Here is a 15,264-nt window from a genome sequence, read left to right on the forward strand (position 1 = left end):
TCCCTGCCTCTCCCCCAGTTTGTGCTCTCTCTTGCTCACTCTGTCTCAAATAAGTAAATAAAATCTTTTAAAAAGATGGAGTCTACGGCCATACCACCGTGAACACGCCCGATCTCATCTAAAAACATGGAAAAAGAGAGACAACGGAGTGCGGAGAGGGCAGGGGGAGGGGAAAATCCTAAGCAGGCTCCATGCCCAGCTCGATCTTACCACCCGAGATCATGACTTGAGTCAAAATCAAGAGTTAGACGCTTAACAAGCTGAGCCACCCAGGCGTCCCTCTTCCTAGTTTTCAAGTCTGCATTTCTTTTTCGATGAGTGGTATATGAGAAGAGCCTCCAAGTTAGAGTATGAAAACAGACTCAGTTGTCTGATATGTCGGGGTATTGTTGATACATATCCCAACACTATAGGAGTCTTGCTTGGAACTGTCTTGATTTGTCATCTAGAAACCTGGCCAGGTGCATCAAGTCTCCTTTAAAATTCCTATCAGGGGGCACCTGGGTGGCTCAGTGGGTTGGGCTTCTGCCTTCTGCTCGGGTCATGGTCTCAGGGTCCTGAGATCGAGCCCCGCATCGGGCTCTCTGCTCAGCGGGGAGCCTGCTTCCCCACCTCTCTCTTCCTGCCTCTCTGCCTGCTTGTGATCTCTCTGTCAAATAAGTAAATAAAATCTTTGAAAGAAAAAAAAATTCCTATCCGACACAGTCTTCAGAACAGCTCCCAAGACGGCTGTACCCTCTAGCCTTGTCACTCACTCTGCTCTGCCACTGCACGTCTTCAGCACGTCGGCTCCTCAACACCCCGGAAACCACTTGGTCTATCTCCATCTCTGCCTACACAGACATAGGTGGCTAGCGGTGCCATCGACACATCTTTGTAGCTAAAACAAAGGGCAGGAGGGAGTGACGTGCAGACAGACCAGCAGAAAGATAGAGGACAACTTTTCAGCCACTCTGCTTTCGATTGGAATCTGTGGACATACAGGATTTCTTGCCCCCTGATCACGCCCACAAGGCCTCATCATGAATCCAAGATGCTTCCCAATGACCATGCTCTTGACAGAACAGAGATGCCTTCCCTCAGCACATGTCCATGTACAGACGCACACACCTCCCACTGCCTCTCGGTGGCCTCTCTCCCAAAGGTGTCTTCCTTCCTCTCCTCTCAACCCAGTGAGCCAAGACTCAGTGGCCACCTGTCTCTGGTCTGGCTCCTTCCACCCACGCTGGCACCTGCCAGGGAGCTCCCCGCCCCCGCAGCCCTCAGGAGGCCAGGGCCCAGGGCCTGGGGCAGGGCACGCATGGAACAGGTTGATGCTGTTCTCCTGGAAGTAGAGCAGGAGAGGGGTGGGGTCACGGGGCAGGCGGGGTCCCTGGAAGCCTACATCCTTGCCTCCAGAGAGGCATAAAGCTGTCGCCCATGCTGGAGAGGGACAGTAGCTCCCTCCACCTGCAGACTGAGCGAGTCCTCGGCCCTTATCCCTGATCTGGCTGCTGGACGGGACCTGAAACGGCTGTCTGGTAAGAGCTTGATGACAGCAGGGGAGGTGGGGGTGTTCTAGGGATGAATGAGAACATGGGTGGGTAGGGAAGGGCCTAGGAGTCCCCTAGAGCCCGGGGAGAACATATCTTCATAAGCCTTGCAGGGAGAAGTGAGAAGTGGTCCTGGGAGCCCGTCTCTGGTAAGGAAGAGACAGAAGTTTCCTGATCCCTTCCCACAGGCATCTGACTGGCCCCTGGAGGTTGTCCTGTCCTATCCCGGCCCACCCGGGAATGAGGGGTGAAAAAGGCACCTTGGAGCCCATGTGATTGGCAGGTGGCCCAGGCACCTGCTTGTGTGCCTCCCGCTTCTCTGACTCTGTGAGGGGCCCATGGGGGCAGTGAGGGCAGTTCCAGGCTAGCTGGTGCGTCCTCTCCCACCCACGGCTGGGCCATGGAGCCACCCAGCCAAAGAACCTGGACTTGAACCTCTAAGGCTGGGACCTGAGGCTCTGAAGTTCAGGCTCTTGCAGACCCCACATTCTCCGGGGCCCTCGCACCCCAGTATATGTCTCCCAGGGCCACGTTCATTCATTCATTTCCTCATTCATTCTTTCCACACAACATCTGCCAGGCTCTAGGCCTGCACCAGGTGCTGTGCTCGGTGCCGACGCTGCCTAGATGACTAAGACTCGTTTCCTGCCGTCTGGGAGGCCACAGTCGAGTAGGCGAGAGCCAGGAGAACAGATCATAACAACACGAACAACATCAGGTTGCAGGTGTTTAGGAACAACATCAGGTTGCAGGTGTTTAGGAAGGGCGCGTACAAAGGGCTCTGGGGACACAGGATAGAGTCACTAGCTGCCTAAAGGGGAGGGAGAAGGGATCCACAAAAGAGGTGACCCAGATTGAATCTTAGAGGGATGAATAGGGATTCTTTAGATTGGAAGGGAGTGTACTAGAAGCAGAGGGAGCCAAGGCAACGATTGAAATGCCTGGGTGTACTGGGTGGCCCCTGGCAGGAATTGGGTCTGCTCTGAGGCAGGAGCCAGGGGGTGGGCACAAGGGAAGTGACCTCCACCCAAAGAAGGGGCAACAGGGCAGGCGAACCTCGTCTGCCTCCTCAGGCCCTCGGCACCAGTGGGGGCTGCCTGCCTCCCCGGACTCCCCGGTTCCGGCCGTCAGAGTTCTCTGGGGAAAGGGAAGCTGGGCAGAGCTGCATGGGAGAAGCTTGACTTCCCTCACGCGTGAAACGTCCCAACCCCGGCTCCAAGTTCAAGTTCGTGAGGGACATGAATGAGCCATGCGCAAAGCGCCCTTGACAGGCAAGGCCTGGCTTCTCTATGCAGCCGTGTGACTTCGGACAAGTTGCCTCAGCTTTCTCAGCTGCTCTTCCTCCTCACAAAGTGAAGGCTCCTTGCATTGCTTTCAGCTCTGACATTCCTAGAGTCCCAGCATCTTTAAAGGCACCCCCTCCCCCAAAGCCAGGTGATCGCTCTCAGCCGGAGCCCTTACCATGTCCCGGTCTCCCAGCTTATCACTCTCCTGTCTCCCCCCAAAACCCGACCCTGACAGAGAAAATGACCATCTTTGAAAATGTCACCCGAGCCCTGGCCAGACAGCTAAACCCTAGAGGGGACCTGACGCCCCTTGACAGCCTCATAGACTTCAAGCGCTTCCATCCCTTCTGCTTGGTGCTGAGGAAGAGGAAGAGCACACTCTTCTGGGGTGCCCGGTATGTCCGCACTGACTACACCCTCCTGGACGTTCTAGAAGCTGGCAGCTCGCCTGCAGGTCAGTGCGGGCGTGAGGCTGGGCCCCGATGGGTGGGCGCCAGGTCCTGGCTTATGAGGGGGAACCCAAAGCTCCCTTTGCCCGGTTGTGCTTTGGTGTCACGTAGCCACGAGTTCTCCCAGGAGGCAGGGGAAGAGGGATGCCGCTCAGCCTGGCCCCTTTCATCTTCTCTCTCCTGCAGATCCGACAGACTCTGGGAGCTTTAGCTTTAAGAATATGCTGGATGCCCGAGTGGAGGGAGAGGTGGATGTGCCAAAGACAGTCAAGGTCACGGGGACTGCGGGGCTGTCCAGGAGCAGTACCCTGGAGGTCCAGACCCTCAGTGTAGCCCCTGAGGCTCTGGAAACCTTGCACCAGGAGAGGTGAGAGTGGCAGGGCTGGGGGGCTACCAGGATGGGTGGGTGGCACTTGGAAAGGCTGCTTTGGGCCCTGAGTTAACGAGCAGGGCCCTCACACTGACCTTCACCTATGGGTCATCACAGCGGAGCTCTTAAAGGTGACCATTCTGGGGGCGCCTGGGAGGCTCAGTCATTAGGCGTCTGCCTTTGGCTCGGGTCATGATCCCAGGGTCCTGTAATAGAGTTCTGCCTCAGGCTCCCTGCTCAGTGGAGAGTCTGCTTCTCCCTCTGCCTGCTGCTCCCCTGCTTGTGCTCGCTCTCTCTCTCTCTCTCTCTGTCAAATAAATAAATAAAATCTCCAAAGAAAAAAAAGAAAGAAAGAAAAAGATGACCATGTGGTCCATGGGGGCATCTCCTAACCACTTCTAGCCATCTCTTTCCACTACTTCCAGTACCACTACCCTCTCTCATTCTCTCTCTCTCTCTCTCTCTCTTTCACACACACACACACACACACACACACAAGTATGAGCATGTTCACATTAACTTGCTGTGTGACCTTGGAAAAAATCACTTTTCCTCTCAGGACCTCAGTTTTCTTTTCTGAAAAATGATGTGGTTCCATGAAAATCTCTAGGGTTCCTTCCTAAACTTGACTCTATAAAAGGGAAAAGGTCTTATCTGCTCCCTACTGAAGCTTGGGCACAGCGTTCTGCTCCCATAAATCAAGACATCTGCCCGGTCCTATACCTACACAAGGCAGCCCTTGGGAACGCTTCTCCCATGGCACAAGGGGTGTGGCTGATGCCATGTCGATGCTGGGCACCTCAAATGGGGGTGCTTGCCAGGGGAACTGACTTTTAAGTAGTTAAGTGGTGGTTGAAAGAAGGGAGGCAGGAGGGAAGTGATGGGGTGCTTAAATATTCACACAGCCTCAAAGGAGTGCAAAACACCCCACTAGGAGCCAGGGTGCATTGGAATATCTTTGTGCAAGAACCTTACAATCTAGGGCTTGTGTAAAAAAAAAATCTGTAAAACATAACTATAATCCAGGGTGAGAGATAGTGCCTAGGAGGATTTTGCCTGAGTTTTGTGGCAGGCTGGAGGGACTTCTGGCTGGGGAAATGAAGGGGGACTTCATGGAGGAGGCAGCCCATGATCCAGGCCTTGAAAGATGAGTAGAAATTGAACATGAAGCTCTGGGAGAAGGACATTAGAAGGACACATGGGTGAGAAATCTCAAAACCACTAGGGAGCATGAAGAGCTGCTTTGGCAGGAGCAGAAAAAGTATGAGCAAGTGGAGGCAGAGGCTAAGGCCCAGATCATGGAGGACCCAGGTGCCTGGTCAAGGATGTGGAACTATTCTGTAGGCTTCAGGGGAACCCCAAGGATGCTTTGGGAGTTTTTTGTTTGTTTTTTGTGGGTTTGTTTTTTTTTTTTAAGATTTTATTTATTTATTTGACAGACAGAGATCACAAGTAGGCAGAGAAGCAGGCAGAGAGAGAGGAGGAAGCAGGCTCCCCGCCGAGCAGAGAGCCCGATGTGGGGCTCCATCCCAGGACCCTGGGATCATGACCTGAGCCGAAAGCAGAGGCCTTAACCCACTGAGCCACCCAGGCGCCCCTTTTGTGGGGTTTTTTTAAGATTTTATTTATTCATTTGACAGAGATCACAAGTAGGCAGAGAGGCAGGCAGAGAGAGATAGAGGAGGAAGCAGGCTCCCTGCTGAGCAGAGAGCCCAATGCAGGGCTCGATCCCAGGACCCTGGGATCATGACCCGAGCCAAAGGCAGAGGCTTTAACCCACTGACCCACCCAGGCACCCCTGTTTTTGTTTTTTTAAGATTTTATTTATTTGAGAGAGAGAGACTCAGCGAGAGAGGGAACACAAGCAGGGGTAGTGGGAGAGAGAGAAGCAGGCTTCCCTCTGAGCAGGGAGCCTGATGTGGGGCTTGATCCCAGGACCCTGGGATCATGACCTGAGCCAAAGGCAGACACTTAATGACTGAGCCACCCAGGCACCCCCTGAGGATGCTCTGATGTGCGTGGTGATTAATCTGGCCAGACAGAGGAAGTGTGACAGCTAGAGGGCAGGCAGACAGGCAAGACATCACTCCACTGTCCATCAGAGATGCAAAATGAGGACGAGAACTGGGAAGAGCAGTCAGCATAAAGAGAGAGGAACCCGTCGGGGCTGGGGCACCCCTGGGGCACCAGAATGGACTGGACTTGATGGCTGATTGCAGGGTGAGGGAGAAGGTTTGGTCGGAGATGATGTTGATGGAGAGCCAATGTCCAACACGATAACTATGTTAATAATTGTATGCTGTCCACGGGAAATTCGCTAAGAGAGTCGATCACCAATAATGCACAAAGTGGTACCTGTGTGAGGAGGTAGCTATGTTCATTAGCTTGACTGTACCAACCATTTCTCTATGTAGAGGTATGTCAAAATATTCTGTGGGGTGCCTGGCTGGCTCAGTTGGAAGAGCATGCAATTCTTGATCTTGGGGTTGTGAGTTCAAGCCTTGCACTGGGTATAGAGATTACTAAAAACAAAGCAAAACAAACAAACAAAAAATCTAAACAAATGAACAAAAAAAACTTTTAAAAATGTTGTATACCTTAAATAAATACTTTTATTAAAATAATTACATATATGAAAACATTAAAAAATAACTCTGAGATTTAACCCAAGTGATGACATGAACAGAAACAAGAAGACAGACTTTAGAAGTATTTGGAGAGAAAGACTGTGAGCTCCTTCTGGACATTTTGAGTTTGTGGGTCCAGTGAGGCATTAGCTGAGTGACCACAGTCAACAACATTGCATTGTATATGTTGTACATCTAAAACTAACATGATGATATACGTCAATTATATCTCATTTTATTTTATTTTTTAAAGATTTTATTCATTTATTTAGAGACAGAGAGAAAGGGACCAAGTGGGGGGAGGGGCAAAGGGTGAGGAAGAGAGAGAGAATCCCAAGAAGACATCCTCCACCCACGCTGAGCCTGGGCCCGACGGGGGGCCCGTTCCCACAACCCCAAGATCATAACCCAAGCTGAAACCAAGAGCCAGACTCTCAACCGACTGAGCCACCCAGGTGCCCCAATTATATCTCATTTTAGAAGAAAAATTTTAAGGCAGTTGGATATGAGGGCCCAGAGCTCAGGAAAGAAGTCAAGGTCAAGATCCCTGTGGGGTGGTCGGCCATATAAAGATGGAAACTATAGGAATGAGGTGCGGGGAGCGGATGTTCAAGGAAGTCCAGACAGCAGAGACCCGAGAACAGAATCTTAGAGAATGTAATATTTTAAGCAACCCAAGAAACTAGCACAAGAGACACAGACAGAACAGGTAGGAATTAGAAGGCTGAAAGCTGGGAGCAGAAGCAGGGTGGCAGGGTGGGACCGAAGCCAGGAGAAGACCGAATCACGGGGAGGCTTTGGGCAGCAGGGTTGGTGTTGTGCAGAGTGAGAGAAGGTCTGTGAATGTGGAGGGTGCGAGGTTGTTGGGATTTCTGTTGAGGAGTGGAAATAGAAGCCAAATGATTAATTTAGGAGTGGACAGTGAGGAAGTAAAGGCAGTGTGAATAGGCCCATCTTTTGAGATACCTGCCAGTGAAGCAAAGGAGAAAAAAACAGAAGGGTAATTTGAGGGAGTGGCAAGATCAAAGGACATGTTTCTGGAAGCCAGCAAGCGGGGAGGAGGAACTGGTGTTAATAGCAAGAGAGAGGTTAAGAGATGGGCCCCAGGAGAGATGAACAGGACTAAGAACAGGGAGGAGGGAAGAGAGGGGAAGGGACCCTGAGGCAGAGGGAAAGGGGGGAAGGAGCAAGCAGGGGGCCCTCTTCCGGGCCAGGAGCCATGCCAGATGATTTCCTAGTTTTCCTCTCAGCATCCCTGGAGGGAGGTGTCATTACCCTCATTTTATGGATGAGGCTCCCCGGACGCAGAGTGGCTGCCCTGCCACCTGGGCTTTGGCCTCAGTCTCCTACTCTAGAGTTCTCACCCCTCTCCCTGACACCACCATGCCTCGCCCCTGTGAATGGCCGAGGAACAGAAAAGCACGTGATGGCCCAGGCGGGGAGAGGTTCTGACCCATCCCTTCGTGTGTCTCCTGCCCCAGGAAGCTGGCAGCCGAGCACCCGTTCCTGAAGGAGATGCGAGAGCGAGGGGAGAACCTGTATGTGGTCATGGAGGTGGTAGAGACAGTGCAGGAGGTCACTCTGGAGAGAGCCGGCAAGGCGGAGGGCTGCTTCTCCCTCCCGTTCTTCGCCCCCTTGGGACTTCAGGTTTGGTTCTCTCTCCCTTTCTCTCTCTCTCTCTCTCTCTCTCTCTCACACACACACACACACACACACACACACACCTGTATTTAGCCTCTCCTTGGAGCCTGCATTAAACACATTCATTTTCTCCATCGGTGCCTACCCGGGATACTGAAAATGACCCATTCCGTCTTCCTGCTATTCAAGACTCAGGCCCCTGTCAGCCAGACCCAGGTCCTCTCTCTGGTCAAGGGTGCCCAGTGTGGCCAGAGGCCTGTGCCAGATGCCACAGGGAGCCATCAGGGAAGGGGGAACTCATAGTCATGGGCCATCCCTCATGGTGTTCCTGGTGTACTGGAGAGAGACATTCTCAGTCTCACGGAGCAGACACACAGGTTAAAACCCCGAGAACACAGGCCTGGAAGATTCGATGTAGATAAGAAATGCTCCACATACCTAAACCTAGTTTGTATAAATATTCAAGGGGTGAGTTGGAACTGGGAGTAGGGTTAGTCATGGAAGGCTTCCTGAAGGAGGCGAGCACGGGCCAGATGGCAAAGAGGAAGAAGGAACTGGGCCTGTGGAAACTCTCAGGTGGGATGGAGATGCCCGGGCAGGTGATGGAGCTGGTCCGTCCAGTTCCTTTCTGTGTCTGCACCAGGAAGGGAGATACACTTCGTCAGAGGGATGATGCCAAAGGGCTTCAAAGTGTATCCCATGGAGTCCAGACTAGGTGGAAAGGCAATCAGGGACACAAATGAAAGGTTTTCAACTTCTTATCTCCCCAGAGGTGCTCGGGCCTGCCCCTCCACGTGCCCCACCCGCACCCCATGTCTCAGACTCTTGGAGGGTTCAAAAGTCTTCACTGTCTGATCCTAGGGATCCATAAACCACAAGGAGGCCGTGACCATCCCCAAGGGCTGCATCCTGGCCTTTCGAGTGAGACAACTGATGGTCAAAGGCAACGATGAGTGGGGTGAGCAGACACGGGCGTGTTCTCCCCTCCAGACAAGAATTACCCGCATTAGCACTAAGGCGTCCTGGTCCCCTCTGGTGGCGAACCAGGGAAGGAGTGCTGGAGTTACTGTATTGTGGTCCCAGCTGTCAGGGACAGAACGCAGGGGGGCTGCTCTGAAGAGGGAGTGAAGGAGCCCCTGGGTCCTGAACACCTCCAGTATGCTAGGCACTGGGTTAGCTGGGGGGGGGGGGGGGGGGGGGGGCACAGAGATGAAGAAGCTCCGCCTTCTGCTCTCAAGAAGTCTGTAGCCCATGGAGGAAACAGACCCAGATACCAGCACTAGGATGCAAGGCAGAAAATAGAGTCATCCTAGGATTTACAGAGGAAGACAAGAGTTCCTTCTGCAACAGAGGTAGAGCAGGGGATTTGGTGGGGCCTTTGGGGACAGGGACCTAGCCCTTAGCGAAGCCCATGGACTTGACAATAGAGAAGGGAAGATGGGCAGCCGTTTAAGGGTCCTCCTGCTCTCGCCTCTCTTACAGATATTCCACATATCTGCAATGATAACATGCAAACCTTCCCTCCTGGAGGTAAGTGAAATTGCTTCCCCTTTCACCCTACCCTGACATCATCTGCTAAAATCCTGCACCTTCTACTAGCATGTGCCATAATCCTTCAAGGAGGCCCTCGTTTTGTTTCCCAAGTCCCTTTATAAAAATATCTGCCCTCAACTTCAGGAAAGGGAGACAGAAGCACATAAATACTGCCCTAGAGAGACAGAGAAACTGAAAGAGACCGGAAGTCAGAAGCAGAAATAAGACTCAGAGATACTGTGTGTTCCCAGACTGTATGTGTGTCGGGGGGAAGGGAGTGAGCTAACATAATCTCCATGTGTTTTTATAATGATCACTGATAAAGCTGCCTTGACATCCGCTCTAGATAAAAAGGCACAAATAGGTTTTATGCTGACATATGTACATTGTTTCTGTCTTCAGAAAAGCCAGAGGAGAAGTTCACCCGTAAGTTTTTTCTCTCGTTTCTTATTTTTTTTTTTAAGATTTACTTATTTATTTGAGAAAGAGAGAGAGACAGACAGAGAGCACAAGTGGGAGGGGCAGGAGTAGGGAGAGAGACTCTCAAGCAGACTCCCAACTGAGCAGAGCCCTATACGGAGCTCTCTCCCTCCACCCTGGGATCAGGACCTGAGCCAAAATCAAGAGTTGGATGCTTAACCGACTGAGCCACCCAGGTGCCCCTTGACACAGAATTTTAAAACTCCAATCTTCTTCTCCTCTTCCCTGAAAGACTGACTATTTGCAGGTCTCAGCAAACAACTGTCCCCAAAACATGGCAGAAATTCCAATGGCTTAGGAAAAAGTGGTGGCAGGGGAAGACTTTAGACAGGCTACTCAGGTGGTCTGATGCCGCAGACCTCTGTCCTCAAGGGCCTCCTTAGCTGTAACCTGTCCCACGCACATCTTCTGCCCTGTTGCCCAGCATCTGGCATAGATGAGTCACTGAGTCACAGTGATGCCCACTCAGTCAATCAAGGGGCCCCTTTTCACATTGGATTAGCTTCTTTCCTGCTCCATTCCTGCCTCCCATGAATGGAGCAAGTGTAGCTTCAAGATAGCTGGGACATCCCAGGAAACAGGATGCATTTCCTAACCCCCATTAATGTTTCATCCCCTGGGCATGGCTACTGTTTTGGAGTACATTCTTGTCTTTTCTTTCCCCCCCCCACCCCCAGATGTTAGCCTGGCATCTGATGCTGGTAAGGAATTTTCTGAGTTTCTTCCAAGACTTTGGAATGAGGCAGTGGGCTGCAGAGAGGGAAAGACAAGTGCTGAGTCCCAGGTCTGGGCAACTGGAGCCGCTTCCAGAAGCTATTCACCTGGACATAGGCTTAGGATGCCAGGCCCCTAGAGGGTCAGGCCAAGATTCAAGCTAACCTCAATCCACCATACCCTTGGATAAAGACTCACCCATCCTCGCCTTCACTCAGTCACCAAAGTCATTCTTCTTTGTCGAATAACTCCAGAAGGGGAAATAGACTTTCCTTCTCAACTTTAAGCTGGAGTCTAAGAGAAAGGAAAGTCGATTGTCTACTGTCACGGGATGGGGCTTGGGAATGTGGGGAGAATCAACCGTCCCCTTAGATGATAATGTAGGTCCTGGTCCACCTCCTTGCCCTAGACCATCCCCCATAACACCTCAAGTCAGGGCTCATGGAAACTTCATAATCATGTTCCCTGGTCAAGAAGAGAGGTCAGGCTCAGGCTGGGAGCAGAGCATGGGGACCCGAGGGGGCTGGATAGGAAGGCTGCCAGACGGAGGGCGCTTGGCTTACCATGTTCACTGTCTCAACAGGGGAGGAACATGAGGACTTCAAGACACTAAAAGAAGAAGTTCAAAGAGAGATCCAAGAAGTAAAGAAGCTAAACCAGGCAGGGCAAATCTCCCTGCTCACCTGCCTCAGCAAACTTCTCGGGAAGAAAAAGGAGCTACAGGACCTGGAACTCACGGTGAGGTCCCAGAGGAAGGTTACTGGTGGGTGTGTGTGTGTGGGTGTCACAACTGGCAGAGGACAGGACAGGACAGAGGTGGTCAGCAGCTGGGAGAATCGATTGTGGGTGTCTTCCTTGAGGCTGGCCAGGTGTCCTCCCCACCCCCACCTGCTGCCACTGCCCTCCTCATGCCTCTGGAAAAGGGCACACAGGACAGCTTCCCTCAAAGCACCTGCTGACAGACAGAGGGTAGGCAGTGGGCCAGCAGGGAAAGTCCCCTTCCTCGGAAAGGGGACTGGAACATTTCCCTCCCAGAGTTCAAGGCTCAGGGACCACGAAATCCAGGAGCCCTGTACTTTTCAGAACTTGACACCTTGAAAAAGAAAACAAGGAAACGAAAGATAGTTAACATATCTCAAGGGACTCTGATGGGCCAGGCACGTGCTGGGCCCCTTACCCGTGTTATCTTAAACCGCTGCCTACCTTTCCCCGCAGCTTGAAGGGGCTCTAGACAAAGGACATGAAGTGACCCTGGAGGCACTCCCAAAAGATGTCTTGGTATCGAAGGAGGCTATGGGTGGCATCCTCTATTTCCTTGGAGCCCTAACAGGTAAGTAGAGAATAAGGTCTTCATTTATGTACCTTTTCAGTGATAGGAATGAATCACCCGGATATATGAATGAATGAATGAATGAATGAATGAATGAACAACTCCATGCATGCATGACAGGCAAATTATACCACTGTTAAAGTAGTTTATATCTACATTTAAAGAAATTGGTTAGAGGGCCGCCTGGCTGGCTCAGTTGGTAGAGCATGTAACTCTTGATCTTGAGGTTGTGAATTTGAGCCCCACGTTGGGAACAGAGATTGCCTTAATAAAATAAAACAAAATAATAAAAATAAAAAATTGTTTACCTTCCTAAGGATTCACCTGGGCACCTTGGATCATCTGAGAAGGTAGCCTAGCCTTGCTAATAGAGCTTGGGAAGTAATCCTAGTTTTACCAGTCACATAGTTAAAATTTCTACATATAGCTAAGCTCATCACTTGTTTAAAAAAAAAAGATTATTTTTATTTATTTATTTGAGAGAGAGAAAACGGGGTGAAAGAGAACAGGAGTGGAGGGTGGGGTGCAGAGGGAGAGGGAGAAGCGGCTCCCCACTGAGCAGAGAGCCTGAAGTGGGGCTGGGCTCCATCCTAGGACCCTGGGATCATGACCTGAGCTGAAGGCAGAGGCTTAACTGACTGAGCCACCCAGCCATCCCTAAGCTCATCACTTTTATATAGAAATTTGTTAGCTTTAATTTCAGAGAGTGACATCTTCTCATCTTGCCCCGAATTCTCTTCTTCCCTCTGCATGAAACATTACCCCACTTAGAAAAACTCCCGGGTCCTTCAGGAGTAAGCTGAGATGTCTGTCCTCTTTAAAAGCCTGACTTCAAGTGCCAAGTCCAAAGTAGACCCCTTGGCTATGGGTCCCTTAACACCCTGTGCAGTCCCTGCACCTGGCTTTGTCTTTTCTGCTAGCCTGCAAGTTCCCTGAGTGAAAGGGGTATGATTTTTACCCGACACCTCTAGCAAAGGTGCCTAGCATAAAGCAGCATTCAACCTGGGATAAATGTGTGGATTAATTAACTCTGAAATTACGTAAGTATACCTCTTTGGGGTCTGAAGTCCCCTTTGTACCAGCACTGCATTTTTATATTTATTTATTTATTTACCTCCAGAGCTAAGTGAAGCCCAACAGAAGCTGCTGATAAAATCGATGGAGAAAAAGATCCTACCCATGCAGCTAAAGCTGGTGAGAGAAAACTTCAGGTGCCAAGAGAGTTTGGGAGGGAGTCAGCTGGAACCCGTGGAAAGATATAGACTCGGCCTAACAATAGACTGTCCTGGCGAGCCTCTGTTGTAGGGCAGGGGCCCACGCTCATGGCTCATTTGTCTCCATGTTCTCCCTTGTTTGCTATTTTGCAACTGGAAGTAGAAGAGTGAATTTCTGGGCAGTTATCTGGGTTTTTCAGCTTGAGAAGACAGAACACCTTGGCTTTGCTTATTCACAGCCAAGACTGTCTCAATTTACTTCTGTAAAATAGGGCTAACAACAACAAAAAAAAGGGCTGCTCACCATAACAGGGTGGTTAGAAGGCCCACGTGGAGTTGTAATGTAATGAAAGGAGTTATAGTAAGAGAAAGGTAGCCCTCTTCGTGGTTCTTTTTTTTTTTTTTCTAAGATTTTATTTACTTGTTTGCCAGAGATCACAAGTAAGCAGAGAAGCAGGGAGAGAGAGGAGGAAGCAGGCTCCCTGCTGAGCAGAGAGCCCGATGCGATGCGATGTGGGGCTCATCCCAGGACCCCGGGATGATCCCAGGACCCCGGAATCATGACCTGAGCTGAAAGCAGAGGCTTAACCCTCTGAGCCACCCAGGCGCCCCCTTCTTCATGGTGCTTATAAGTTAGAAGAAAGGAGGACAGGTTTCCAGTTCTTTCTTTTTATGCTATTTTCGTTCCTTGCAGGTGGAGAACACAATGGAACAGAGTTTCCTACAGGATAAAGAGAGTGTTTTCCCCCTGCAGCCTGACCTGCTCTCCTCCCTTGGGGAAGAGGAACTGACCCTCACAGAGGCCCTAGTGGGGCTGAGTGGCCTCGAAGTGCAGAGATCGGGTCCCCAGTACACGTGGGACCCAGACACCCTCCCCCGCCTCTGTGCCCTATACGCTGGCCTCTCCCTCCTGCAGCTGCTGACCAAGGCCTCCTAACTTGCCTTTCCCACCTGCTTCCTGCCTCCTCATGCCTTCACGACCTCCCTGTGCTGTTTTCTTCACACGCAGGGATATTTTAGAGCCGTCAGGCTGAAGGTGATGGAAACCCCAGCTGATTACCCAAGATAAGTGATATCTGCTTGTCCAGCTCTACCTCTCCCCCTACCCTTTCAGCTCCACAACCCATCTGTTGATGCTTAGATCCTCCAAAAGTGGAAAAGTTCAATTTTTTTGTTTTTTGGAAAAATTCAAACCAAAAATAATTCATTTCTTATCCCAATCCTCCTGCTTAGGCTTCCAAAAATCAAGATTTACTTGAATTAATGGAAAATATTATTTCACTTTGGATGAAATGCCTTTTGATGTTTTTCTTAACCTCTGCCAGGAAAAAAATAAACACTGTCATACTACATATAGATCATGTGTATATGAATACTATTATACTGTCCACGGGCCAGTTGGAAAGCCCAGAGAAATATGAAGGTATGGAATGTAGAATCTAGATTCTAAAGTTCGAAAATCATCAAAGCAGCTTGTCTTCAAAGAGGAGGGTTTAGGGTCCTCTGGACTCCGGGTGAAGGACTGGGATGGGCTTATTTGTGATACAAACCCAAGAGTAAGGCAACTTGCAAGTATATAAAAAAGAAAATGCAGATAAGTCTTTAAAAAAAAAAAGAGTACCTAAGAAAAAGACTGGCCCCCAACTTTTAAAAAGAAATGGTGATATTATCTTATTTCACCTTTCCTTCTGCTGCCCTCAATTCAGGGTGGTTGTAGGAGGAAGTAATATGGGCTTGCCATATGGACCTGCAAATATGGTTACTGAAATCTTATAAAACTAGCGGGTTCATACCATCCTCCTCTGTCTAAAGCTGGGTTTTAACATCTTTCACCAATTTCTTTTAAAGTAGTTTTATGGGTAGAGTAATTTCTCCAAGGTTGTTGGCCCCAGGAGTCAGACTCGCCCCTTTCTTAGCCACCCTCTCCCTCCCTCCAGTTCCCTCACTCAACAAAAATTCATGATCAACTGCCAAAAACTGTGTTAAGCCATCCTCCCCCAGTCTGGCGCACCTTCCAATGCCTCACTACATTGCTCAAAGACATCCTGAATAATTATCTGCTGACCTGGTTGTTTTTCTCTTATGATG

At 50.4% G+C, this 15,264-nt stretch overlaps 1 protein-coding gene across 3 annotated transcripts; it reads left to right on the forward strand.

The window, feature by feature from the left end:
• Positions 1-1,413: 1,413 nt before the first annotated feature.
• GSDMA (gasdermin A) lies at positions 1,414-14,350 on the forward strand. 3 transcript variants are annotated; one of them, XM_032871526.1, is made up of 12 exons: positions 1,414-1,520; positions 3,054-3,272; positions 3,454-3,634; positions 7,746-7,911; positions 8,767-8,863; positions 9,388-9,435; positions 9,841-9,864; positions 10,596-10,619; positions 11,216-11,370; positions 11,848-11,962; positions 13,083-13,156; positions 13,871-14,350. In XM_032871526.1, exons 2-12 carry the CDS (start codon positions 3,059-3,061, stop codon positions 14,111-14,113), a joined length of 1,341 nt encoding a protein of 446 aa, XP_032727417.1. In that variant the 5' UTR covers positions 1,414-1,520; positions 3,054-3,058; the 3' UTR covers positions 14,114-14,350. The 3 variants fall into 3 exon arrangements, with proteins under 3 accessions (XP_032727417.1, XP_032727418.1, XP_032727419.1); XM_032871527.1 differs by lacking the exon at positions 9,841-9,864; XM_032871528.1 differs by lacking the exons at positions 9,841-9,864; positions 10,596-10,619.
• The last annotated feature ends 914 nt before the right edge of the window (positions 14,351-15,264 follow it).

The sequence above is a fragment of the Lontra canadensis genome, unplaced genomic scaffold, assembly GCF_010015895.1.
Source record: "Lontra canadensis isolate GAN:19392208 unplaced genomic scaffold, GSC_riverotter_1.0 scaffold43, whole genome shotgun sequence".
In the NCBI taxonomy this organism is placed as follows: domain Eukaryota; kingdom Metazoa; phylum Chordata; class Mammalia; order Carnivora; family Mustelidae; genus Lontra; species Lontra canadensis.